Genomic DNA, 25,864 nt, shown 5'->3' on the forward strand with positions numbered 1-25,864 from the left:
AGGGAAGGAAGGGAGGAAGGGAAGGAAGGGAAGGAAGGGAGGGAGGGAGGGAGGGAAGGAAGGAAGGGGAGGAAGGAAGGAAGGGGAGGAAGGGGAGGAAGGGAGGAAGGGGAGGAAGGGGAGGAAGGGGAGGAAGGGAAGGAAGGGAAGGAAGGAAGGGAGGGAAGGAAGGGAAGGAAGGAAGGGAGGGAGGGAGGAAGGAAGGAAGGAAGGAAGGAAGGAAGGAAGGAAGGAAGGAAGGAAGGAAGGAAGGAAGGAAGGAAGGAAGGAAGGAAGGAAGGAAGGAAGGAAGGAAGGAAGGAAGGAAGGAAGGAAGGAAGGAAGGAAGGAAGGAAGGAAGGAAGGAAGGAAGGAAGGAAGGAAGGAAGGAAGGAAGGAAGGAAGGAAGGAAGGAAGGAAGGAAGGAAGGAAGGAAGGAAGGAAGGAAGGAAGGAAGGAAGGAAGGAAGGAAGGAAGGAAGGAAGGAAGGAAGGAAGGAAGGAAGGAAGGAAGGAAAGAAGGAAGGAAGGGAGGGAGGAAGGGAGGGAGGGAGGGAGGGAGGGAGGGAGGGAGGAAGGGAGGGAGGAAGGGAGGGAAGGAAGGAAGGGAAGGAAGGAAGGAAGGGAAGGAAGGGAAGGAAGGAAGGAAGGAGGGAAGGAGGGAGGGAGGGAAGGGAGGGAAGGAAGGGAGGAAGGGAGGAAGGGAGGGAGGAAGGGAGGGAGGAAGGGAGGGAGGAAGGAAGGGAAGGAAGGAAGGGAAGGAAGGAAGGGAAGGAAGGGAAGGAAGGGAAGGAAGGGAGGGAGGAAGGAAGGGAAGGGAGGAAAGGAAGGGAGGGAGGGAGGAAGGAAGGGAAGGAAGGGAAGGAAGGGAGGGAGGAAGGGAGGGAGGAAGGGAGGGAGGAAGGGAGGGAGGAAGGGAGGAAGGAAGGGAGGAAGGGAGGAAGGCAGGGAGGAAGGGAGGGAGGAAGGGAGGGAGGGAGGAAGGAAGGGAAGGAAGGGAAGGAAGAGAAGGAAGGGAGGAAGGGAAGGAAGGGAAGGAAGGGAGGAAGGGAAGGAAGGGAAGGAAGGGAGGGAGGGAGGGAGGGAAGGAAGGAAGGGGAGGAAGGAAGGAAGGGGAGGAAGGGGAGGAAGGGAGGAAGGGGAGGAAGGGGAGGAAGGGAAGGAAGGGAAGGAAGGAAGGGAGGGAAGGAAGGGAAGGAAGGAAGGGAGGGAGGGAGGAAGGAAGGAAGGAAGGAAGGAAGGAAGGAAGGAAGGAAGGAAGGAAGGAAGGAAGGAAGGAAGGAAGGAAGGAAGGAAGGAAGGAAGGAAGGAAGGAAGGAAGGAAGGAAGGAAGGAAGGAGGGAGGGAGGGAGGGAAGGAAGGAAGGAAGGAAGGAAGGAAGGAAGGAAGGAAGGAAGGAAGGAAGGAAGGAAGGAAGGAAGGAAGGAAGGAAGGAAGGAAGGAAGGAAGGAAGGAAGGAAGGAAGGAAGGAAGGAAGGAAGGAAGGAAGGAAGGAAGGAAGGAAGGAAGGAAGGAAGGAAGGAAGGAAGGAAGGAAGGAAGGAAGGAAGGAAGGAAGGAAGGAAGGAAGGAAGGAAGGAAGGAAGGAAGGAAGGAAGGAAGGAAGGAAGGAAGGAAGGAAGGAAGGAAAGAAGGAAGGAAGGGAGGGAGGAAGGGAGGGAGGGAGGGAGGGAGGAAGGGAGGGAGGAAGGGAGGGAGGAAGGGAGGGAAGGAAGGAAGGGAAGGAAGGAAGGAAGGGAAGGAAGGGAAGGAAGGAAGGAAGGAGGGAAGGAGGGAGGGAGGGAAGGGAGGGAAGGAAGGGAGGAAGGGAGGAAGGGAGGGAGGAAGGGAGGGAGGAAGGGAGGGAGGAAGGAAGGGAAGGAAGGAAGGGAAGGAAGGAAGGGAAGGAAGGGAAGGAAGGGAAGGAAGGGAGGGAGGAAGGAAGGGAAGGGAGGAAAGGAAGGGAGGGAGGGAGGAAGGAAGGGAAGGAAGGGAAGGAAGGGAGGGAGGAAGGGAGGGAGGAAGGGAGGGAGGAAGGGAGGGAGGAAGGGAGGAAGGAAGGGAGGAAGGGAGGAAGGCAGGGAGGAAGGGAGGGAGGAAGGGAGGGAGGGAGGAAGGGAGGGAGGGAGGGAGGAAGGGAGGAAGGGAGGAAGGGAGGCAATTCGGCACAGGAATTGCTTTAGCCCTCACCGGGAGACAATTAATCTGACTTTCTGGCAGTGCTTTCTCAGAGTACTCAGTTTGTACCCCACATCTCTGAGCCTCCTGACTCTGTGTGGATCAACAGTTGCACTAGATGGTCATTGCAGGTCACTTCCAACTGAAATATTCTACTTCTATTCTATTCTATTCTATTCTATTCTATTCTATTCTATTCTATTCTACTTCTATTTCCTTGTAGCTCTCTTATATGTGACAGGTTGTGGCTGGGGACTGCTGCTCCTCTCCTCTTCGGGGATTGTTTCTAGAACCTCTTAATTTCTGACTCTGCAGGATGAATACATGTTCTGGGATCGCCTCAAGCATGTCCTGTTTCCAGAGGCTGGAGATGATGCTCATGCTCCTCAGGGAGCGTGGGATTGAGCAGAATGTCCTGAGAATGCAGCCTCTTCTCTGCAGCTGTGTGGTCCCTCTCGAGGAGCAGCACCCTGACAGCACTGACTGAAAGAAACCAAAAGGATCCAGATTTCTCAGCTGCTGACCACTACTGGACTTACTCCTGCAGGAAATGAATCAGCCAAGCCTCATCACCAAATGCCTCATAATTTAAAAAAATTTCTGGTGCCAACAAACCCCTTCCAGACTGCTGAACACCACGACAGTATCGTGGTTTAACCACTATTGTAAAGCTCCTCCTTTGGTCTGTGCAACTCTGGGCTCTGGGAGGGGAGTCCTGGTCTTTGCCTCTGGCTTCCAAGAATGACAGTAGCAATGAGAATAGCTTAGCAACAGCAAGGAAAAAGTGCATCAAAATAATTCCTGGCTTCTTCAGCCGAAAGGTGATGATCATCCAGGGAGATGCTCAGGGTTTGTCGTGATGGGCATTGTATCAACTCACGGAGTGTGGCTCGGCACTGACCTCTCTGTAACCTTCGTGGCCTGGGGGGAAGGAGGCTCCCACCCAGAGCTGCTTGGAAAATTGCAGTTCATTAAGCCAAATATTTCTAAGGAAAAATTCCTAGTTTTGATTAGTTTTTCACTGGGAAAGATTTCATGGCTCCCAGATGGAATTTCTGGATATTGTAGTAAGTAATAAATAATAAACCAGGGTAAAATGTATAGTGATCCACTTTAAAAGACATGGAAGCTTGAGAGTTACAGCACTTGCAGGGATGTTGGAGGCTTTACCTCAGCAGCTGGTGTGAGGGGGGCAATGCCCACGGAGATAGTGGCTGTTCTTGGAGGAGTCTTTCTGGCTTTCTTCCTCTCTCCCTGGCTCCATTCCTACATGATTTCCTAAAGGTCTCAATTCAGTCCAAAAGTAGAGGAATGTTTTTGAAATCATGAGCATTTTTATAGGAAATAGAAAAATGTTCCACTCAGCTGTAGTCACAAGCTCTTTGCAGGTGGGTGCTGGGTGGCTGAGTCTGGTTTCTTCTTCAGCACCACGGTGAGTCAGAGTAGACTCATGAAATGTGGAGGTTGAAGGTACATGAGAGGAATCAAGCTTATTTTAGTAGCAAAAAGCTAAAATCAGTATGATATGTAAATTAAGATGCCCAAATATTTAAAGGTCTGGAGTCTGTTGGTGCTCTCAGGGAAGGACTAGACAGGTTTTACAGCAGCAGCACTTAATTTGAGAGGTTTCCACACCCATGCATCCATCAAGGAGACACTTTCAATGCTGTTTCTATAAAAGGGGAGCATCTCAAACCTGGGTTATGGTCAGCATCTTCTGCAGGAGTTCAGCATTCCTGACAGAAGGGACTTCCAGGAGACTGAAGTCTGAAGACTTCTGCAAAATAATTGTCATTAATGCCTCTTTTCCCCTGTCTTTAAAATTAGCATGTAGACACCGGCTTTCCTTGCAGAAATGGCCACACCATCAAAGAGGTGAGCGTTAAAGTAAAAGGGAAAACCCTTAATCATCACACCACCTCTTTAAAAACCTCTAGAGGTAGAGTAATTCCGGTGTGAGCAGTTCTGGAGATAACAAGGAAAACTAACAGCAGCCTTTTGTATGAACAGCGCTACCAACATTGCATCCCTCATCCTCCCACGGATGACCTGCCATGGAAAGAGCAGCAGAGTGTTCTGAGGCCCAGGACAGGGTACTGCTGCTGATATGAACGGCTGCAGGAGGGATTTGCACAGTATTCCTGTGGCTTCACATTTCTGGGAAGGCACAAGTGGAACACTTGGCCACTCCTGTTGGGGAAAAATTGTGGCTCTTGAGGTGCTTGTTACTGAAAACAATGGCACACCAACCAGAGTTAAAGATGCTCCAATTAAGAATTTTTCATTTGAACAAGCTAAAGAGTGATGTCATGGCTTTAGGTCAGATATTCAGTGTCAAGGAGTACATTTAGAAACCTGAGAGAGTTTTAACCACCCTCCATTCTTCCTGCCTGGTTCTTCCTTTCTCCAAGGAAAGAGGAAGTAGGATTTACAGGATAGAAGGAGGGGAGAGAAAGGGACTCACACTCTCTCTCTAGTTTTTTTAGTTATGAAACAGTTACTATACTCAATTACAAAACACAGGCAGTAGAATCCAATGGAATTGATGCTAGTTTCCAGCATGGCTCCTTCTGCCTTACTTGTTTCCAAGGTGATGGAGGAGGAAAGGCAGAGAACAAGCTGAGACAGGGAAGGGCTGCTCGGATGGCAGCAACCTCGGTGTGCACTGAGCTGGGGTGAAGGCCTGGGAAGGACCCCCACATCAGACAGGGGTGCAGAGCTGACTGCACCCCAAGGGGTCTGAGGTCCTGGAGAGGCGGCTCTCCAGTGAAATACCATCCCAGGTTCATCCTTGTATCACCCTGTGCCTGCTCAGCCCGGGAACTCTTGGTTTGTCATCATCCCATCACACCATTTTCATTTTATGCTTAGCACTTGCTGCCGAGCAGGGACATATCATTTCTGTGGCACAGTTTCTGCTCTGGATGTTTTTGTTCCGAGAGTGTCAAACTGGGGTGAAAACAGGCCGTGGTGTCTTTGTTTCACAGCCACTCCTTACCCCACAAAGTTTTGCCTCCCCTCCTCAGCCTTTCAAATACAGCCCCTCTATGAACATGCTTCATAGGACCAATACTTCATATCCCTGTGTAGGTTTGTTTGCTTACAGAAGAGGCTAATCTCCACCAGGTTATGAAATCAGCTCACATGCTTCAGTGGCCTTACCCACTATTGATATCCCTGTTCGATCCCCGTTGAGCTCTCTTTGTTGGAGGTAACCCCTTCTCCTACTCCTTCTAATCTGATTTCTTAAGACACCTCATTCAAGTCCCACATCCGCATGGTATTTAGATGTAGTAAAAATGACTGGGGGGAAAATAAATGGCAGCCAGCGAGCCCACTAAACTGTCTGACTATTAATGGTCCTGTTAGTTGCAAATTTACTTTACCACAAAGCCCCCAGCATGTAATCCTTAGATGAATGCCTTTGATTGTTAGGGAATATTTACAGCTGACCCTGCCAGCAGTCTGCAAACCTGCAATGGGCCTCCTGTCCCACATTAAATCCACTGGCATCTGTTCCTGGGTTCTTATCAAGCACATGCTCTGTTGGTGCAGTGTTTGGGCTGTAGTGCTCGCGGATATGGTGGGCCTTGAAGAATAAATCCCCACATTCCTGCGAAATGCTAATTCTTGTGAACGTTGTCACACAGGGTTACAGTTTGTACCTGTCTCCAGGCATCGCCATCCACTGGGAGGTTTCCAGGAGGCTTTGATCCCTGCTGGCTGCCCCCTCCCCACAGCAGGAACCTGGTCCTGCTGCTGGACCACCCTTCACCACAGACAAAATTCTTCTTACTTCTTCAAATTTCTGCTGTTTTCTCAGACATGTATGAGCAACATGAAGCGATTTTTATGATGGTTTTTATCTCTTTTCGCCCCTGCCCATGTCTTGAATGAGTCTCTGGGTTGCTGTGAGACCCTCAAGTGATCTTGCCCTCCTTCAGCCCCAGCAGGGCTGTGCAGGAGCTCAGGCTGGAAGCCAGGGAGAGCTCCGTGTGTCCTGATGCCTGTTCGCTGTGCCCAAGCAGACAAGTGGAATTCAGCTTGTCATTCCCAGCATGTCCCGTGGTCTGTGAGACGGATCCAGGCTGCTTGGCTGCTTTGTGTCAGACAGAAGGCCCAGCGGTGTGCAGTGGGCCTGCTCCATCCACTCTGCAGACAAGGATGCCTTTAGGTCTGTGCTGGGGAATGACGTGTGTTTTCTCTCTTCTTATGCTTTTACGCAAAATTCACACTTTTCCATCCAAGCTGGACGAATGCTGAGCGTGTCTGGGCTTGAACATGGACTTGGAGCCAAGCCCATCGGCAGTGTGGAGGTGTTGTGGGTGGCCAGAGGGATTTTTGCTTCTGCTCCTTTCCGAGGTCCTGTTTTGGTGGGATGTGATATCTCAGAAGTTTGTGATTACTTGATCCTTCAGCTGGTGGATAGTGAGTCCTCAACAGAGCTTCTGCTTTAAGTCTCCTGCATCCAGCAAAGAGAAAATACTAAAAAAGTAATAAATCACTTAGGCTGCTCCTCTGTCTTTTTTGTAAGAGGAGCCTGGGCTGCTAGAGAGTCCAGAGAGGAGCAGGTAGGGCAGCTGTTAGCTTTAGGGATTGCTCTAGAGTGCATATCCTTATCCAAATGCTTTTTCTTCAAATCTGCAGGAATGTTTGGCCCAGGTGGGGAGTGGATGTGGTAACACCACCAGTGAGGTGTACCCAACACTCAGCTGGGATGAAGCTCCAGTGGAGCTGGCAGTGGCTCTCCTGTCCACTGAGATGGGTCGGACAGGGCAGAGCTCTGGCTTTGGGATTATTTCCAGTAATTAGCAGGTAAAAAATCTTGGAATTTGGCATTTTGGCAGAATAATGAGTAAGCTGACATCTCCTTCTTTTCTGAAAACTCTCCAGACTAACCCCTAAACCAGTTGTCTGGAGCCAGGTTGGAAAGGGCTTGGAGGAACCTCATCTAGTGGAAGGTGTCCCTGCACATGGCAGGGGCTTTGGAAACAGACGGATCTTTAAGGTCACTTACATGCAAACCCATTCTATTACACTATTATTAATTTTCAGCACTCTTAAATCCACTTTAAATCTATCCCAGGCTTTCAAAACTGATCCTGTAAATCTGCATGGACACCAAACCCATGAAACTCTGAGCACGCCACTCGACTTCTAGTGTCTACTTATTAAAACCAACTAATTTGTTACTTACTTTAGCAAAGTCCTATAAAAACACATGTTAGTTCTCACCATTATTGTAAATATATACCCAAGCTTTATGGTTGCAAATTTCAGGTAATTGTTTCTTCCTGGGCAGTTGTTGTGTCAGCTCACACAAGCTCTTCATCTATTTCTGGTCCTGACTGCTGATTCAGCTGGTATATAGGAGACCCTGTGGCAGTATTTCACTGTGATTCACACACTGAAGAGGGATCGTGTTTTAAACCACAAACATAGACTTTACGCACTAGCTTCTGTGTTTCAGAAAAAGGGTGACAAACAGCTTGAGGACAGGAATAAGCTGCACAAGATGCTGCTGTGCATCATCAAGGTCAGTATCATTTGTTCCCCAGCACCCTGTTCTTCCTTTACCCTCCTGTTTGAACCATTTGTTTTCTCCAATCCATGCAGGGTGTAGAGCTGGAATGTGCCTGAGATAGGGAAAAGCCTCAAGTCAACCTTGGAAATACAGGGAGTCTCCTGCTTTTCTCAGATGTTGGCTTTATTTACACCAACAGTATTACTCATTTCGGTTTCCACCAGGTTGCACATTTTACTTAGACAACTCATCGGTTATCCCATCCCTGAATCAAGATTTATTCCTCAGTGTCTCAATGAAAAGGACACCTACCACATCTGTTAGCAGAGTGTGCAATGGGATGATGAGATGCTGGTCCTCACCAGGCACTGTTTCACCTTCTGGCCATTTATTCTTAATTGCCTAACATCTCCCATTTATTGTGTTTATTGAGTGTGTGGAGCTTAATAGGAAGAGTCAATGGCTCTGTAATTAATTAAGAAGAGTTTGGGGCATTTCTTAGTGCCTTGTACTCGTGTTCCTGTCTATAATGTACAGATGCTGCTGACATTCATCCCAGGACTTCCCAGTCCAAGGCCAGACAGGCAGAAAGACTGAAGTGAGGGCAGGGGAAAAGCAAAAGGGCTTCTCTGTAAGGTCAGGTATACCCTGGGCTGCATCGTCAGCCGTGTGACAGGCAGGTCAAGATGGGGGATTCTGCCCCTCTGCCCCGCTCAGGGGAGACCCCACCTGCAGAGCTGCCCCAGCCCTGGGGAACAACAGCACAAGGACCTGGAGCTGCTGCAGCCAGTCCAGAGGAGGCCACCGAGATGCTCCAGGGCTGGAGCCCCTCTGCTCTGCAGCCAGCCTGGGACAGCTGGGGGTGTTCAGCTGCACAAGAGAAGGCTCCAGGGAGAGCTCAGAGCCCCTGGCAGGGCCTAAAGGGGCTCCAGGAGAGCTGCAGAGGGACTGGGGCCAAGGCCTGGAGGGACAGGACACAGGGAATGGCTTCCCAGTGCCAGAGGGCAGGGCTGGATGGGATCTTGGGAAGGAATTGCTGTCTGGGAGGGTGGGCAGGCCCTGGCCCAGGGTGCCCAGAGCAGCTGTGGCTGCCCCTGGATCCCTGGCAGTGTCCAAGGCCAGGTTGGATAGGGCTTGGAGCAACCCAGTCTAGTGGAAGGTCTCCCTGCCCATGGCAGGGGTGGAATGAGAAGATTTTTAAGATCCCTTCCAACCCAAATAATTCTATGATTCCATTCTATGATATACTTTACAGAGCAAGGGTGGCATCTTCTAAACAGAGGCCTGCTGGGCAGGTAGGACAGGGGAGCAGTAGCAGCAGACATCCCCAGTCTGGGATATGGGTGCAGGACCCAACCCACTAAACAGCTCCTTGTGCAATTCCATGTGTCTCCCCTTCCGTGCCCATCCAGGATGCAGGTCCAGCACCTGAGTGAGTCACGGGGCAGCTGATGGCCGAGGGGTGGGGTGGGAGCTGGAGGTGTGCTACCTATAGGGGCCCCTTGCCACAGGCTTGCGCGGCAGTCCCTACCCATCATATGACCTTCCCAAGCACCGCATGTGACTGGGCCACGGCACGCTGGAAAAGACCAGGCAGAGCGGAGGGGAGAGGCTGGAGAGGGGGAGGGCAGCACAGCTAGAGAGGATTAGTAAGATGGACAGATAGGGAAAGCTTTGAAAGAGGGGGCTTGTGTCAGAGTTGTTGCAATAGCAAAAGAGGAAGTAGCTGGATGACTGGAGGACAGGCATGGAGCGAGCTGGGAGGGAAGGATGACCTCAGAGGTGACATTTGGGATCAAAGCGGGGTTAGTTTGCGTCTTGTGGAGAGGAAGACACTGCAATCATTAGAGCTGGGGGGGATCAGAAACTTAGGAAGAATCTCTGACCATAAGAATAGTAAGGAATGACCACAAAAGCCACGCACTGGGATAAAAAATGAAGATGCTGGAAAGATTGCTACAGACATGAAATTTAGATGTTCAGGGCTGTTGCTTCTTGCTGTGCCATGAATAGAAAGCTGTCTGCTGTCTGAAACTTTGGCACAGGTTGTGTTAATAGGCATCATCCAAGCTCATCTCCCAGCTCTGAGCAGAACTCTGCAAAGCCAGGTCCTGTCTGGAAGGACTGCTTCTGTCCTAGGTCCCTGCATGCTTTGTCTGCCAGCAGGGAGGTGGAGAAACCCCTGGAAGAGAAAAGCAAGTTTGGTTGTGGTCTATCAGCTGATTGAGAGGAGCTCTTAAGCAGGGCAGCTGCAAAAACAGCAGACAGGGTTATAGGATCATGGAATCATTTAAGGGTGGAAAACACCTCTAAGGTGCTTGAGTCCGACTGCCAACCCAGCATTGCCACATTAATCATGACTGTAGCAGAGGAGAGGAGGAGGATTCTTTGATCCATTTTGTTTAGGAGATGCAGTGCAACAAAGGGAGTTTGAGTTGACAGTACAGGGCACACTCAGCTTTAGAAATGTTGACAGGATTCACAGATCAAGAGAAGCTGAGGTTGGGAAGGGCCAGTGGAGGCTGTCCAGAGCAAGCCCCCTGCAGCTCAAGGCAGAGTCAGCCAGAGCTGGTTGCCCAGGATATTGTCTCTGGCCCACCTGCTTCAGGGTTCAACCATTCTCTTTTGTTTAAACAGAATTCCCCATAGTTTAAATTGTAACTAAATTGTGGGCAATATTTGTGATTCCAGGGATAATTTAGGTTTCATTAATCAAAAGCACATTTAAAGCAGTACTTCTTGGTTATGAGCTAGACAGGTTAGGGCAAATGTAAACCCAGGATTTAATTTATCCCAGAAAGTGTTTATGATCAGGCAGTTACATGATGCCTTTATTCACTCATCACAGAGATTGGCTGTTCCTGGCACTTAAAGCCAGGAACGAGCAGTCATAGACCTGCACAACCTGCGTAAATGGGTTTGCTGTCAAAAACTGCACTGAATAAACACAAACTTTAGCTACAAGGTTATTTAATCACACAGGAGGTTTGTTTTACCAGTGATTCCCTCCTAGCTGGGTGTGTAGGGGGTGGATGAATCCGTATCTTTGAACAATATGCCAAAAAAGTTGAGTATTAAGAGAACACCACCGATTGCTGTGGTTTGTTGGTTTTTTTGTTTTGACTATGATCCTGGCAGGCAGGTCACCAGCAGCGTGGGGAAGATGCTGTGGCTGCTGCATCACGCTTCAGCAGTGGTGACAGCGAGGACAGATACTCGGCTGTCGTGACGCTGAGCTCCCCAGCTCTTTCCTCACCCCTGCTCTGGGTACAGCATACACACGACAGAAATTATTTAAATAGGATGTGCAGCTAACCTCTCCTTGCAAAGAATTGTCTGTGTTTTAGGAGGACTCGCAGGGCATCAAAAGCATTTCGGTTGTTCACATGTTTTAGATGATACACTTATGATGAGTTATATATGTACATGTATATACAGATAAAAGCACACAAATATAGGCATATAAATAACTTATCTGCTTAAATAAGGATCTTCTGGCTCCCTATGGAAGCATCTCTTCTTAAAAGCCACAGGGAGGAATATATAACATAACTGAGCTCTTCAAGTGACCAAGACAGAATTGCTGATGCAGAGCAAATCTCTGATGAAGTTCAGTCCACCTTTTGGAGGTGCATTTCCCCCTTTTCCATGTAGTGAAAGGACAAGGGGGAATGGCTTCCCACTGCCAGAGGGTAGGGCTAGATGGGATTTTGGTGTCTGTGAGGGTGGGCAGGCCCTGGCACAGGGTGCCCAGAGCAGCTGTGGCTGCCCCTGGATCCCTGGCAGTGTCCAAGGCCAGGCTGGACGGGGCTTGGAGCAACCTGGGACAGTGGAAGGTGTCCCTGCCCATGGCAGGGGGTGGGATGGGATGATCTTTCAAGTCCCTTCCAACCTAAAACATTTAACGAATCTGTGATTCTATGATCTTGCTCCTGTGACTCACTACCTGGGTGAGTAGATTTTAAGATGCTCATGGAGAGCCCTTTAGCTGGAGAACTTGACTACCATGTGTCCAAATGACACTGTTTTGCTGACTGTGGGAGGAAAAGGCAAACAGTGGGGGTGAGCTGTGCTCTGGAGGAGCCATGCATCTGGGACAAGGAGGACAGGAGACCATAGGCTGGTCAGCAGAGAGTATTTCAGAGAAAGAAGGTGTAGGCAGCTATCTGATGGTTTGAAAGCCCCAGTGTTTGCAGCATTCAAGCTGGTTTCAATTTATAATGTCTTTGTCTTCAAGATTTTCTGCTTAAACATTAGGACAAGGAACCATTTGTGTGTAATTTTGTGAATGACAGTTTAATATCCCCACATAACCCTTGGACTCCAAAGGCTGTGTCTCTAAGAGAAATGCCAAGATATCTACAAAAGGATTTGATGAATTGGCTTCCATTCCCGTGCAAAGAACAGGCCAGGCCCTCTTCTATAGCACAGCAGATACGGGGTGTGCTTTAGCAAGCTGGAGTTAAGCTTGGTTAGTCAGCCCCAGTGTTTCTATGTGTTCCAGGGGTTTTAGCACAGCCCTTCCTGTGTCTCCATCTGCCCCTCTGTTAGAAGTGACTGCCCCAAGCTGGATGTGTGCTTGAGCTGAGTGTCAGCCTGGAAGGTGAGCAGGAAGGTCCCCTGGCTGGAGATGAACTCCATGTGGTTTTAGACCTGCCACAAAAACATAACCCCAGCCAGTGAAAACGTAACTCCAGCCAGTCTTGCCACTCACCTGTCCCTCTGGTCAGGAGGGATGATGACTGTCAGGGACATTGGCTGATTGTCAGCTCCTAGTACCACTGATAAGGCCACTTGTTTACCCACAGCTAAAGACACAAAAGGACTTATGTGAGAGAACGCTCCTGTACCTATACACTCCCTGCTGCCTGCTGGGCCTTTCCATGGCAGGATAAGGGGTGCAGCCCCCTTCCAGCCCCAGGAGTACAGCCACAGGAGAGAATCATGGGATCAGTGAATGGTTTGGGATGGAAGGGACCTTAAAAGTCATCCAGTCCCACCCCCTGCCGTGGGCAGGGACACCTTCCACTATCCCACATTGCTCCAAGCCCCGTCCAGCCTGGCCTTGGACACTGCCAGGGATCCAGGGGCAGCCACAGCTGCTCTGGGCACCCTGGGCCAGGGCCTGCCCACCCTCCCAGACAGCAATTCCTTCCCAAGATCCCATCCAGCCCTGCCCTCTGGCACTGGGAAGCCATTCCCTGGGTCCTGTCCCTCCATGCCTTGGCCCCAGTCCCTCTGCAGCTCTCCTGGAGCCCCTTTAGGCCCTGCCAGGGGCTCTGAGCTCTCCCTGGAGCCTTCTCTTGTGCAGCTGAACACCCCCAGCTGTCCCAGGCTGGCTGCAGAGCAGAGGTGATAACAGAAACTTCTGCTGCCATTGTGATCAGCCCCTCACGGGAGGATGTTCCCAGCAGGAGCTCCCAGAGCACAAAGGGGAGGTTCGGCTCAGGTCCAAGCACAGCTGTGTGTTTGCTGTCTGTACTTGCTGGGACAGCAGACATGGCCCTGGGCATGCACAGCACAGGCACCGGGGCTGGGCAGTATGGACAGGGGAGCAAGAGGGATGGCACCAGCAGAGTTTAAGGTAAAGTCCTGTGGAATTGAGGTACCAGTAGCATCAGGAGGCAGCTGCTTCCTATGCAGGAGTTTTCAGGAATATGATTTTGGACTCACCTGCCTGAATTTTCTGCTTAGGATCAAAAAGGTCTCTTGGAGTCAGCTCATACTACCCAAATATCCAAGGCAGCTGGTGCAGTGGGGGAATAACCTGGTTAAATCCCAACAAGAGCTCAAGATCAGCTGCCTCAGCCCTGATCCTAACACCAGGTATGTGCTAGCCTGCCCCTGAGAGCACTTGTCAAGCTCCCAGCAAAGCTGAAAACAAGCATTTCAGGGAAGGAGTCACAGCCCCAAGGCTGCTGGAGCTCCAGGAGCATTTGGACAACGCTCTCAGGGATGCACAGGGTGGGAGTGTTGGGGTGTCTGCGCAGGGCCAGGAGCTGGACTCCATGACTCTCCCTGGTGGGACCTTCCCAGCTCAGGATATTCTGTTGTTCTGTGATACCCTTCCACCATTGCAAGCCCTCAGCAGCTGAGCAAAACAGTTCCACCTGTAGGGAAACAGAAAATGTATTTATTTTGGGTTTGATTGATGAACACAGGTGATAACCCCCATCATGCGTCAAGCACTTGTGTTTCACACGCCTCCTCCAGCTTTCCTAGAACATCTCCTTGCTTCTGTGCTCTGCTGCCAAGAAGCAGCTGTTTGAAAAGGTGCTTCCCATGGAAAGACCGGGTTCCTGCCCCAGCAGAAAACAGAGGAAGGTACAGAGGGAAGGGCAGACAGGATGAAGAAAAAGAGTTGCATTCAGGTGTGTTCTGAGAGGGGATTCCCACAGTATGGTGCAGAAGGCTGTGGAATATGTGCAAGTGTTTGAGGACAGCTTTAGACAGTTTAAATTTATTGTACCTGGAAACTTAGTGCTATATAGCATTCCCCAGAGCAGCTGTGGCCGCCCCTGGATCCCTGGCAGTGTCCAAGGCCAGGCTGGACGAGGCTTGGAGCACCGTGGGATAGTGGAAGGTGTCTATTCACATAGCAGGGGGTGGGATGAGATGATCTTTGAGGTTTCTTCCAAACCACTCTGTGACTGTATGATAAAGAGAACAAGTAATATTTGCCCACATGCCAGCATGTTTCCCTCTTTGAGATCAGTGCTTGAAAGTTGCTTGGAGACTTTGCAGAGAGCTTCTCTGAAAACAAAGAAAAAGGCACATTTTAAGGCAGGTAAATGGAGAGCTGCAGTAACAACTAGAGCTCTTACAGTTTTTAGCAAAGTAAATATTTGTGTTAGCTCAAATATTTTCCTCTTCCTATCTGGGTGAAATCCTAGCTGCAGAGCTTTGGGGCTTTTTAACCCTAAACAAGAGATCCAAAAATAGCCACCTGCTCAGAGCCTTTACATGGGCAGCAAGTTCCTCCTCTGCTCATTTCCAAACTCAGTTAAACCCAGGCTCTCATGCTGGGGAGGTGCCTGCACACCAGATTACTGCCCTCTCAGGAATATGTCTCTTATTTTTTTTCCTCATTCTGTCAATTTTTTCTCCATGAGACTTTTGCTGCAGCTGGGCACCACTTTCAGGAAACAAATTGCTTTTATTGAGCTGCTTCCCAAGCAGTTCCAGTCGCAAATGCTGCCTAAAATGGAAAAGAAAAACCTTTTCTTTTAATGAGTCAGTCTGTGATTATTTTATAATGGTGCAGTAAATACCAGTTGAGGTTTATAAATATGAATTTGAGTGAATCTCTGCGTTCTGGTCTCCTGGACACTTCTGTGAGCGACGTGCTGCTCTATTCCCATCCTGAGCTGCCATCTAATGGTGAACACGGTGGTGGCTGCTGGGATGGGAATTGGACTGGATTATTTTAAAGGTCTCTTCCAAATTTAACAATTCTGTGATTTTAGGTGGGGGGTTGGATTCTGCTCCCAGAGAACAAGGGACAGGAGGAGGAGAGGACATGGCCTCAGATTGTGCCAGGGGAGGTTCAGGTTGGACAGCAGTAGGAGTTTCCTCATGAAAAGGGGTTGAAAGGGGGTGTCCAGGGAGGTGTTGTAGTCCGAGTTCCTGGAGGTGTCCAAGGAAGGCCTGGACATGGCACTCTATGCTATGGCTGGTGACAAGGTGGGGATTTGGCACAGGTTGGACTCGATGATCTCGGAGGGCTTTTCCAACCTAAATGATCCTGATTGATTGAATCACAAAATATCCTGAGCTAGAAAGTACCCACAAGGACCATTGAGTCCAGCCCCTCAACAATCTCTGTGCATCCCTGGCAGCGCTGTCCGAACGCTCCTGGAGCTCTGGCAGCCTCGGGGCCGTGCCCATTCCCTGGGGAGCCTGGGCAGTGCCCAGCACCCTCTGGGGGAAGAACCTTTCCCTGATCTCCAACCTAAACCTCCCTGGCACCACTCCAGCCGTTGCCTGCATCTTGTCAGTGGTCACCAGAGAGAAGAGATCAATGCCTGACCTTCCTGCTCCCTCACGAAGAAGTTCTAACCGCGATGAGCCTCCCCTCAGTCTCCTCCAAATGAACAGACCAAGTGCCCCCAGCCGCCCCTCATTCGGCTTTCCCTCGAAGCCCTTCACCATTTCCGTAGCCGTCCTTTGGACGCTCTCTAACAGTTTGATACTTTTGTTATATTGCGGTGACTAAAATCGCTCACAACGTTCAAGGTGAGGCCGCACCAGTGCGGAGCGGCGCGGGGCAGCCCCCTCCCTCGATCGGCTGGTGGTGCTGTGCCTGATGCACACTAAAAGCACCATGAGCGGAGGGCGAATACCGCGGTGTCTTTCCCCATGAGAGGGTGAATACCGCGGTGTCTCTCCCCATGGCAGGTTTTATTCACAAGGACGGCCAGAGAACCGCTACCCGCACCCCCAGCCCTCACGGCACGACACTGCCGCCATCTTGGGGAGGGGCGGGGACGGGGCGGTCCCGGGCCGCCCCCGTCCGAAATCTCGCGAGATGCGCGCGCGCTGCCGGCGCGCCCCGCCTTTCCTCTTCCTCTGCCGCCACCGCCCCGAGGTGAGGAGTCATGGCTGGTCCCGTCCCGCGCCATCCGCCGCCATCTGCCCCCATCCCGCCCCATCCCCGCTGGCACCGGCGTCTCGGACACCGGGGTCGGTCCAACGTGCCCCGCGCCCGCGGTATTCCCCGGGATGGCGCGCGGGAGGACGGGGAGGGATGCGGATGCGGGGCGCGGTGATGGGGCAGGCCTGGGAAAATTCGTGGCTGCGATGATGACTTTCTTAGGACACCTTTGGATGTAACTGTGAAAAGAACACGTAATTCCTGAGCAGCTGCGGCGGTAAGGGGAGCAATCCGGGTTCTGCGTGCCAGCGTTGGAAATTTAATGTTTTAACTCGTGTTTTTCAGCTAAGCTCTCAAGATGGTGCGCTACTCCCTGGATCCGGAGAACCCCACGAAATGTGAGTTGCTGTTTTAGGAGAGTTCGTGTGGGATTTCACGGAAACCGGTGAGGTTTTGATTTTAGAACTTGGTCTTTTTTCTCTTTTGCAGCATGCAAGTCGCGAGGATCTAACCTGCGTGTGCACTTCAAGGTAAGGAGTGTGTGAGTAGCAGGAATGGCAAGTTCATGCGGTGTTTTACTGGTTTTTTGTTAGTTTTTGTTGGGTTTTTTTTAAAGAAGCCTGGACTGGCTTGGGTTGAAAGGGATTGTGAGGATTATCTCGTTACTCTCTGTCGTGGTTAGGGCCTGAGCTCCCGTCCAGCCTGGCCTTGGACACTGCCAGGGATCCAGGGGCAGCCACAGCTGCTCTGGGCACCCTGTGCCAGGGCCTGCCCACCCTCACAGACAGCAATTCCTACCCAATATCCCATCTAACCCCTCTTTTTTGGGAAGTGTCTTTTATTCTTTAGTCGTTACGTGATTGCTGTTAGCTTCTTGTAATGGTCTCCATCCACAAAAAATAAGAGTCTGTATCCTAAAATTGTCTCTGTCTAATTCAGATAACTACATACAGCAGGGAAACAGTTGCAGTGAATTTATCAGACACCGGGTTAGTGTTTGGTGTGAAATTTGTCTAATTTCCCCCACTCTTTTTGGTTGTGTGGTGTTTGCCACAAGGATCTCAGTTCCTTTGGAAAAGGCTTAGGTGCAGAAAAGAAATCAGAAGTGTTATTTAAACAAAAAACCCAGCACCTAGCAGATCCTTTTTTGCTCAGTGTAATACAACGTTTTCACATTGTTTTCCTTTTTTTATTATAAACATGTTGGATTATAGTTAGAGCTGGCTTACACAATTAGTAAATGCTGTTTGAAAGACTGATCTTCTGTCCTTAGTTTTTATTTGAGCCTTTTTTTCTCTATAATTCCTTCAGAGAAAACAACATTGTTAACAATTGTCACAGTGTTTCCTCATCAGTTTCTGTGAGGTGCTGTGTTTGACATTTTTGTGACTTTTTTTTAAGAATTTATCCATTAGGGTCTTGCTTTTTTAGATTAGTGGCCAAAGAGGAGCTATGAAAAGTATAAGCACTTAAATTACACTTTTATTGAGAGTTACAAATTTCCTTGTTGGATTTAGCCACTGCTTAAAAAAAGAAGTGTGCTGGACCCATAGATTCACTAGTGGCAGTCATACCAAGGGTTAGAAAAGTGGGTAGCAAAGAAAAAAGTGTTGTTAATTAATTATTTTTCACTCTTTGACTTGGGTCTTTTTCGGTAAGTGCTGCATTTGTAGCCAAAAGAATTGTATCCAGCGAGGACAGGGGAGTGGTTGTGGTTGTGCTCATGCTGTCTCTTGGAAATGTGCGTTCAGAGGATCTTTTCTGTGCCCTGTGTCGGTAGAACACCCGCGAGACTGCGCAGGCCATCAAGGGCATGCACATCCGCAAGGCCACCAAGTACCTGAAGGACGTCACCCTGAAGAAGCAGTGTGTCCCCTTCCGGCGCTACAACGGCGGCGTCGGGAGATGCGCCCAGGTGAGCTCCTGGGAAAAGGTGATGTAGGGATGGTGTGGACGTAGTCTTGTCATTTTTTGATAGTGAACTTTCTTTAAAACACAGAATCGCGGGGTGGTTTGGGTTGGAAGGGACCCCAAAGCTCATCTCACTCCAATCCCCTGCCATGGGCAGGGGCATCTTCCACCAGACCGGGTTGCTCAAGACAGAGAAAAAGGTGGCTCTTAATTCCAGTAGATGCATCTACTTGAAGTGTATGCATCTAGCTGGCAGCATTGAGTAAAGGGATGAAATTTTGTTGGGTTTGGTGCACAGCAAAATAGAATAGATTCTAATCTGTTCTAATCTGTAAGATCTGGGGTCTTCAGCGCAGGAAGGACATAAACCTGTTGCAGCCAGTCCAGAGGAGGCCACCGAGATGCTCCAGGGCTGGAGCCCCTCTGCTCTGCAGCCAGCCTGGGACAGCTGGGGGTGTTCAGCTGCACAAGAGAAGGCTCCAGGGAGAGCTCAGAGCCCCTGGCAGGGCCTAAAGGGGCTCCAGGAGAGCTGCAGAGGGACTGGGGCCAAGGCATGGAGGGACAGGAGCCAGGGAATGGCTTCCCAGTGCCAGAGGGCAGGGCTGGATGGGATATTGGGAAGGAATTGCTGTCTGTGAGGGTGGGCAGGCCCTGGCCCAGGGTGCCCAGAGCAGCTGTGGCTGCCCCTGGATCCCTGGCAGTGTCCAAGGCCAGGTTGGACGGGGCTTGGAGCAATGTGGGATAGTGGAAGGTGTCCCTGCCCACAGCAGGGGGTGGGACTGGATGAACTTCAAGGTCTCCTCCAACCCAAACTATTCTGTGATAATGGCAAGTTAAAAGTGTATAGTAGGTCGCTTAAATGGAGTTGTACCAGGTCAAAAGCAGGACTGCCATTGTTGTCCTCTCGTTCCAGGCCAAGCAGTGGGGCTGGACGCAGGGCCGGTGGCCCAAGAAGAGCGCGGAGTTCTTGCTGCACATGCTGAAGAATGCAGAGAGCAACGCTGAGCTCAAGGTGGGTGTTACAAAGTGGTGGTGTCATGGTGTGTGTTGGCACCCCTGGCCTGGGTGTCACTGACATGGAGAGCCACTTCCCAGCTGCTTTGTCCACAGAACTGAATTGTATGGAGGCTTTGGTGTGGCTCCTTGTTTAAGCAGGCTATGTGTCTTCTTCAAGTTAAAATGGTACCAACAGTTGTTCACAGGAAAAAACTAAACTAAAAAATTTTCACTCAAAAGGTCTGCTTAGAGATCTTAAAATCTGTGAAACTGAGATGTGCAGCCTCTTGGTCAGTTTGCATCTTTGTTAGAGTGCTTAATTTGGTAGCTTTGTTGGCAGTATTGGAGTAACGCCACTTAAAGGTGATGCTTTTAAGTAACCACAAAATAAGCATAAACAATGAGCCATTGGCATAATTCTAAAGTATTTGTGATGCGTGAGGGTGTGATTTTGATTGGCGCTTGCTTTGGTAAGTCTTCATGACCCTGCCTAGCTCAGCAGTTCCAATGGTAAGTCCTTGGAAAACCTCAGCTACATGGCACCACCAAGCTTGGCTGTTTCATTGGTGAATGCTTGGAAAACCCTTGGCTCCATCATACCACCAAGTTTGTCTGAGTGACAGCAGTGGTGTCTGGGGTGATTACTCACATTTTTGCTGCAGAGATGGTTTATCTGAAGATAAAAATGGGTGACAGGTTTTATTCCTTTCCAGGGTCTCGATGTGGATTCCCTGGTCATCGAGCACATCCAGGTGAACAAGGCTCCCAAGATGCGCCGGCGCACGTACCGGGCGCACGGCAGGATCAACCCCTACATGAGCTCCCCCTGCCACATCGAGATGATCCTCACAGAGAAGGAGCAGATCGTGCCCAAGCCAGAGGAGGAAGTCGCCCAGAAGAAAAAGGTACCGTGTGTTGTGTGCTCCGTTCCCGTAACGGTGTTAGGACAGCCGAGTGTCCGGCACAGAGAGGGGTTGCTGTGATGACTATCTTAGGACACCTTTGGAATACCCATGAAAAAAAATTAGGTCTTTCTGAGCAACCCCATTTTAAAATTATTAACACGATACTAAGCGCTTTAAAACCCTGAGAACCTTTTTTTTGTTGCAGAGGGGGTTTGTTCTTTCCTGCCTCACAGCAGATGCAGCATTCCCAGACTCTGTGTGTGAACCTGGGGTGTGTGCAATAAAATGACTGGAGTTTAGAGCCTGCAAGCAGTGTAGTGCGTGTAGGGACTCCATGTGCAGGTGTGATGAGTGTCATTCATGAGGGAATTCCTAACAGCTCTCAGCACTTGTAAAAGATAACTTCGGAATGTTTTGGGAATTTCACCATTTTCTTCTTTCTGTGTTTGTTTCCCAGATCTCCCAGAAGAAGCTGAAGAAGCAAAAGCTAATGGCTCGGGAGTAAATCTGCATGGACAGATGTACATAAATAAAGTTTTAAAATTTGGATTGATTCTGTTGCTCTGCTGCAAGTTCTGACCCAGCGCTGGGCGTTGCTGTGGGACAGAGGCAGTGAATATTATAGAATCATAGCAATGATTTGGCTGGGAAGGGATTTTAAAGTGCATCCAGTTTCACCTCATGGGCAGGGACACCTCCCACTGTCCCAGGCTGCTCCAAGCCCCAATGTCCCGCCTGGCCTTGGACACTGCCAGGGATCCAGGGGCAGCCACAGCTGCTCTGGGCGCCCTGTGCCAGGGCCTCCCCACGCTCCCAGCCGGGCATTCCTTCCCACTATGGGGCAGTCAGGCCGGGCCGTGTGTCCCGCGGGGCTGTCCCTCCGCTCCCCGCTTCCCGCTCCGGGATAACCGGGATAAGCGGGATAACCGGGATAACCGTGACTCCGCCCCGCGCTGGGGGCGGGGCCCGCCGTGCCACGTGACGCGCGCTGCCGCCTGCCATTGGTCGGAAGCACCGCCCCGGAAGCGCGGGTCCGTTCCGGTGCGGGCGCAGGTGGGTGCGGAGCTCCGGGAGCGCCGGGAGCACCGGGAGCAGGGAATGATCCCTTGCCCACATCCTGTCTCACCCCGCCCGCCGCCGCCACTCCGCACGGCCCGCGTGTGCCCGGCAGCGCCGGTAACCGGGGGCGCACGGGCTGTACCGGCCCCAACCGCCCTCGGAGAGCGGAACGGCAACGCTTGACATAAGTCCCTCCTAGTCTGGCTCGTCCTTCATGGAAAAGGGGGAAAACCCGGCGGTTTTGCCCATGTAGCGTTTCCCAGCCGCTGGGAGCAAAGCGCTGCCGTGCCGAGGTTTGCCCGTCAGCGTTTTCCGCGCTGGCCCCGCGTGTGGGGGCTGACAGAAACCAGCAACACCGCCTGTGCAAAAAAATAGCTTGCCGGTTAAAGCCTGACCACCTTTTCATTCCCCTTTTTTCCCCTCTTTTGTGCTTTTTTCCTTGCCAACCAGGTGGCCGAACATCACCAAGTCGCAGAAGGAATTCATCAGGACGGTGTCACACCCTGATCCCAGGGATCGCTGGTGCATCCGGCAGAGGTAGGGATGCTTTTTTGGCCAGGAATCTTCACAGGAAGCGGCTGCAGAAACAACACAACACGTGCTGTTTCCCTAGAAAAGAGCATGGAGGGACAGGACACAGGGAATGGCTTCCCGGTGCCAGAGGACAGGGATGGATGGGATACTGGGAAGGAATTCCTGGCTGGGAGGGTGGGGAGGGGCTGGGATGGAATTCCCAGAGAAGTTGTGGCTGCCCCTGGATCCCTGGAAGTGTCCAAGGCCAGGGGCTTGGAGCAGCCTGGGATAATGGAAGGTGTCTCTGCCCATGGCAGGGGGTAGAAGGAAATGATCTTGAAGGTCCCTTCCAACCCAAATAATTCCGTAAGTCTGAAGTGACTCAACAGCCAGAAGTGTTCCCTCCAGCCACTTTCTTCAGCTTCTGGATGAATCCACAACATTTTGCTGGAAATTTAATATTTAGGAAGTTCTGGTGGAGAGAGTACCTGAATTTTTTTTTTAAATAAGTTTAAAGGATTAACTCATTTGTGTTGTCTCAATGTAAGATTCCTCTCTGACTTCAGAGAGTAGTTTTAAATGGTATTTGAAGCAGCCAGAACAGAACCTGGCTGTACGCAGCTGGAAATTGATTTTTTTTTTTCCATAGGGCTAAAAATCTTCAGCATAGCTTAAAAAAAAAAGCAAAACAAAACTGGTCCCTAGTGAAGTGTGCACATCTGCCTCTTCATTCTCCATTTTGGAAAGCTTTTGTTTTGCTTCTTGGTGTGAGAATTGAGATGTCAGCAGCCTAGAGAGGGGAACTGTGAAGGGCAAAGTTGTGTGGCAGCAGAGTGTGCCTAATGTTTTGTTCATCAGCTCTGGCAGGGACAGGTCTGGCTCTAATTAACTGCTTCCTCTCCCAGTTAGACCTCTCTCCCCCCTTGCTTTGCTTTTCTGTTTTTTTTTTTTTTTAGCATAGACTCCAAGGTGCCAATTTTGAAGACTTCTGGGGTTTCAGAGAGAGGGGATGGTTCCTTTTCTAGTAGTTAATTGTATGGGGTTGGTGTGGGATCCAGTGAGGCCAGGAGGAAGAAAGTAACCCATATCCTATTTCTCTCAAATCCTGACTGGAATTCTCTTCCCTTCTCCCATTGTCCTGCCCTTCAGTGGTAACCCACTGGATGGATTGCCTTTCTACTGTCTGATTTCTCCTTAAGTAAAAACGGAATAAGCAAAACAAACCCTTTGGACTCTTAATATAGCAAGAACTGGGCTAATATCTGCAGCTTGCTGCTTAAACTGGTTTTGTGTGGTTTAATCAAAACCACTCACTTCCTGAATTTGTTTTTCTTAGTTGCATCTGTAGGACTGATGAATTAATAGCAAATTGGTTTGGTTTTTTTTGTTAAAATGGCAAGAATGTTCCCTTTGTTGGAGATTTGATAACATTGGAACACACAGCATTTTTTAATCTTCAACAGCTAATTTATAATTACAGAATAATCTATGTTCGGGTATCAACGATGTTTTTTATTTACCATTTAAATACTGTCTGTAGCTTGCAGCACACAAACACTGCCACCCTAAGCTGTTTTTTTCCCCCCTCACCACCTTTGCCCCAGCACAGGAGGGAGCCATGGTGTGCATTCCGTGCATCGTGATCCCTGTTCTGCTCTGGCTCTACAAGAAGTTTGTGGAGCCCTACATCTACCCCGTGATCGCGCCCTTCATCAAGCGCGTGCTGCCCAAGAAGGCTGTGCAGGAAGGAGCAGATGCCAAACAGGGGCCAGCAGGCAGCGCTGGGGACCCTCAGGGACCTTCAGCCACCAAAAGAGACCAGGAGGATGGATCTGGAAGCCATAAAGTAAGATTAATTCACCCAGCTAACCGGGGAAAGCTCCAGGATGGGCCACCCAGTGGTAGTTCAGGGCAGGCACCACAGGAGGGTGAATAGTTGGGTGTATGAACAGACCATTTGATGGTTATTTTTGTAGAAACAGCAGTTACCACTACCAAGCCAGCTAGAAATAGTTTCTTCAAGGCAGCTTCTGGTCTCAGAGGGACAGGAATTGCACCCGTATCCTGAAACAGCTTAATTAATTTTTTTTTTTTTTTAAAGACTGGCTGTTCTTTCAGAGAAGAAAAAAGTCAAATATTTGGTAAATCACAACAGATGTATGAAGCAGAAATTAAAAACAACCCCCTCTCTTCAGCTAGCTCTGCCACGCATAGTGGGGGAAGGTGCTTAGTGCATATAAATTATGCTTTTGTTATTTATCTTCTATCAAAATGCAAGGACTTGTAAATGTTGTCACTGCCCTCATTCCTCCCTTCCCCCTGAAGCAGTAATTATTGTAAATCTACACAGACACCACCACTTTTGGTTCTTGCTCCGTATTTCTTCACAGATCTTCACCGGCCTTGCTTCTAAAAGCCATTTTTGTCACCAGCTGTTCTTGTTTTAGGTGTGAAGTTCTAATTTGACATCTCATTAATGACACTCTCTTTTATTTGCAGTCTGAAAGCGATGGCATTGCAAATGGAACCGCTGCAAAGAGACCTGCAGCAGCTCATGACAAGAAAACGGCTTAAAAGAGTTAATTCCTAAGGATTTTATTCCCTCGTGTCCAGTATGAACTGCTGATATTCCTCTGACTTTGAGACTTTTTTCTTTGCACATTTCAGCTGAATAAAAAACTTCACTGCTTGCAGGAGAGAGTCTCTTTTGCCTTTAAAATGGCAGCCGGCTCATTTGTTGATGTAAAATATTTGAGAGCTGAAGTTCTTGTATTTTTCTTGCTGGAACTACTTTTCATCTCCCATCTGTTTGGTGTGATTAGAGTTTAGGTTAAATAACATACGAATACATTATCTATGGAAGGTAAATGTATCTTAGCATCTTGATGTCACTAAGTGCTAGTGCAATACTTGAGGCTTTCACCTTAAAGGCTCTATCTGTTCTTGGTGAAGAACTGTGGACTGCATTGTGACAACAAAAGCTCATCGTTTATCTATGAAGAGTTTAGATTTTCCATGTCAAATCTATGGATGAGCTAAAGGAGTTACGCTACATAAAAATTTTACTTAGCTTACTGAAAGAAAAAGGTCTTGATGTGATATTTCCATTAATTATTTTCCTTGAAATATCATGCCTTTTATTTTCCTGAAGATGAGCAGCAGAGGCATGATGCAAGAGAATGCTGCTTTATGTTCTGTTTTAGTGATTTAAAATGGTGCTGTTCTGGCTTTAAAAAAAAACCCAACATACAACTAAAACCTCTTTAACATGCTTATGTAATTTTAATTATAATAAACCAGGATTTTACGTAAAAATAAGTCGCTTCATACAATTATTACACAGAATTCTTAAGCTTCAGAGCTATAAACACCTCAAGTGGTGACAAAATCTTTGGAAACCTGGAGACAGGCCCCAGACAGAAGGAGGTCCCAAAATAACTGAGTGCATGATAAAGTGAACTGGGCAAGCTTTGCCTCCTCCTGGGAAGATGGATTCTGCTGCTGACTTGCATCCCAGCTGTGAAGGGATTTAAATGTCCCTGTGCTTAGTAAGGGATAGAAGTGGTAATTCCTGCTTTTTCCTGTCTGCCAAACCAGAGAGCTCTTTAAAAGATGCAAAATTAAACCATTCCAGCAGTTTTGGATTGGTCTTTATGATTTAATTTCCCTAAAATCCTCCCTCGGGCAGGCCTAAAAATGCACCTTTTTATACAGGCAGTCCTTGAACCGTCACTGTCTTATTCTTGTAACCGTGATTTCTCTCACCAGATAATTAATTACTCCAGTATCTAATTTTGCCCACCCAATGCCTGTGGTGAGATGCCTCATTTCCTGCCAGTGCCTGGTTTGGTCAGACGTGGTGTGAATCGATCTGCAGCATTCACAGATGTGCCCCTGTAGCCACAGCCATGCCTTTGCAATGAGCTCAGTCCCAGACACCTCCGTGTGAGCTCCTGATTAATGCTGTTTGCTCCCCTTAATGAGTGAGTCTGTTCGGACCTGAATTTGGAATTGCTCTTTAACCAGCTCTTTCCTCATCTTTGGGACATGACCCCCCATTGGATCAGAGTAACACAGCTTTCTCCTAGATCAGGGAATCCCAGGGTCGTTCAGGTTGGAAAAGACCATCGAGTCCCAGCCGTGCCTGATCCCCACCTTGTCACCAGCCCAGAGCACTGAGTGCCTCATCCAGGCATTCCTTGGACACCTCCAGGGACAGGCACTCCAAC

The 25,864-nt window shown here is 49.5% G+C and overlaps 2 protein-coding genes, 1 long non-coding RNA gene and 2 other non-coding genes across 9 annotated transcripts; 4 read left to right on the forward strand and 1 right to left on the reverse strand.

Moving 5' to 3' along the window:
- Positions 1 to 14,094: 14,094 nt before the first annotated feature.
- Positions 14,095 to 16,133, reverse strand: LOC116438072. Its single transcript, XR_004237585.1, has 2 exons — positions 15,688 to 16,133; positions 14,095 to 14,411 (listed from the first exon to the last, which is right to left on the reverse strand). It is a non-coding gene; the product is annotated as an uncharacterized LOC116438072 (long non-coding RNA).
- A 65-nt stretch (positions 16,134 to 16,198) lies between these two features.
- On the forward strand, positions 16,199 to 20,616 carry LOC116438071 (60S ribosomal protein L17). Of its 2 annotated transcripts, none has more exons than XM_032096632.1 (7): positions 16,199 to 16,245; positions 16,597 to 16,649; positions 16,741 to 16,781; positions 18,032 to 18,166; positions 19,076 to 19,174; positions 19,872 to 20,063; positions 20,521 to 20,616. In XM_032096632.1, exons 2-7 carry the CDS (start codon positions 16,610 to 16,612, stop codon positions 20,566 to 20,568), a joined length of 555 nt encoding a protein of 184 aa, XP_031952523.1. In that variant the 5' UTR covers positions 16,199 to 16,245; positions 16,597 to 16,609; the 3' UTR covers positions 20,569 to 20,616. The 2 variants fall into 2 exon arrangements, with proteins under 2 accessions (XP_031952523.1, XP_031952524.1); XM_032096633.1 differs by lacking the exon at positions 16,199 to 16,245 and adding an exon at positions 16,253 to 16,367.
- LOC116438647 lies at positions 16,453 to 16,521 on the forward strand. Its single transcript, XR_004237865.1, has one exon. It is a non-coding gene; the product is annotated as a small nucleolar RNA SNORD58 (small nucleolar RNA).
- Positions 20,133 to 20,201, forward strand: LOC116438646. The gene has a single exon (XR_004237864.1). It is a non-coding gene; the product is annotated as a small nucleolar RNA SNORD58 (small nucleolar RNA).
- Positions 20,617 to 21,035: 419 nt separating the features above from the next.
- On the forward strand, positions 21,036 to 24,953 carry CZH18orf32 (chromosome Z C18orf32 homolog). Of its 4 annotated transcripts, none has more exons than XM_032096637.1 (4): positions 21,036 to 21,116; positions 21,573 to 21,659; positions 23,245 to 23,481; positions 24,135 to 24,953. In XM_032096637.1, the coding sequence occupies exons 3-4, from the start codon at positions 23,254 to 23,256 to the stop codon at positions 24,207 to 24,209; spliced, it is 303 nt and encodes a 100-aa protein (XP_031952528.1). In that variant the 5' UTR covers positions 21,036 to 21,116; positions 21,573 to 21,659; positions 23,245 to 23,253; the 3' UTR covers positions 24,210 to 24,953. The 4 variants fall into 4 exon arrangements, with proteins under 4 accessions (XP_031952528.1, XP_031952527.1, XP_031952529.1 ...); XM_032096636.1 differs by lacking the exon at positions 21,036 to 21,116 and adding an exon at positions 21,123 to 21,415; XM_032096638.1 differs by lacking the exon at positions 21,036 to 21,116 and having other exon boundaries at positions 21,123 to 21,659; positions 23,240 to 23,481.
- Positions 24,954 to 25,864: the final 911 nt, after the last annotated feature.

Source organism: Corvus moneduloides, chromosome Z, assembly GCF_009650955.1.
Source record: "Corvus moneduloides isolate bCorMon1 chromosome Z, bCorMon1.pri, whole genome shotgun sequence".
Lineage (NCBI taxonomy): Eukaryota > Metazoa > Chordata > Aves > Passeriformes > Corvidae > Corvus > Corvus moneduloides.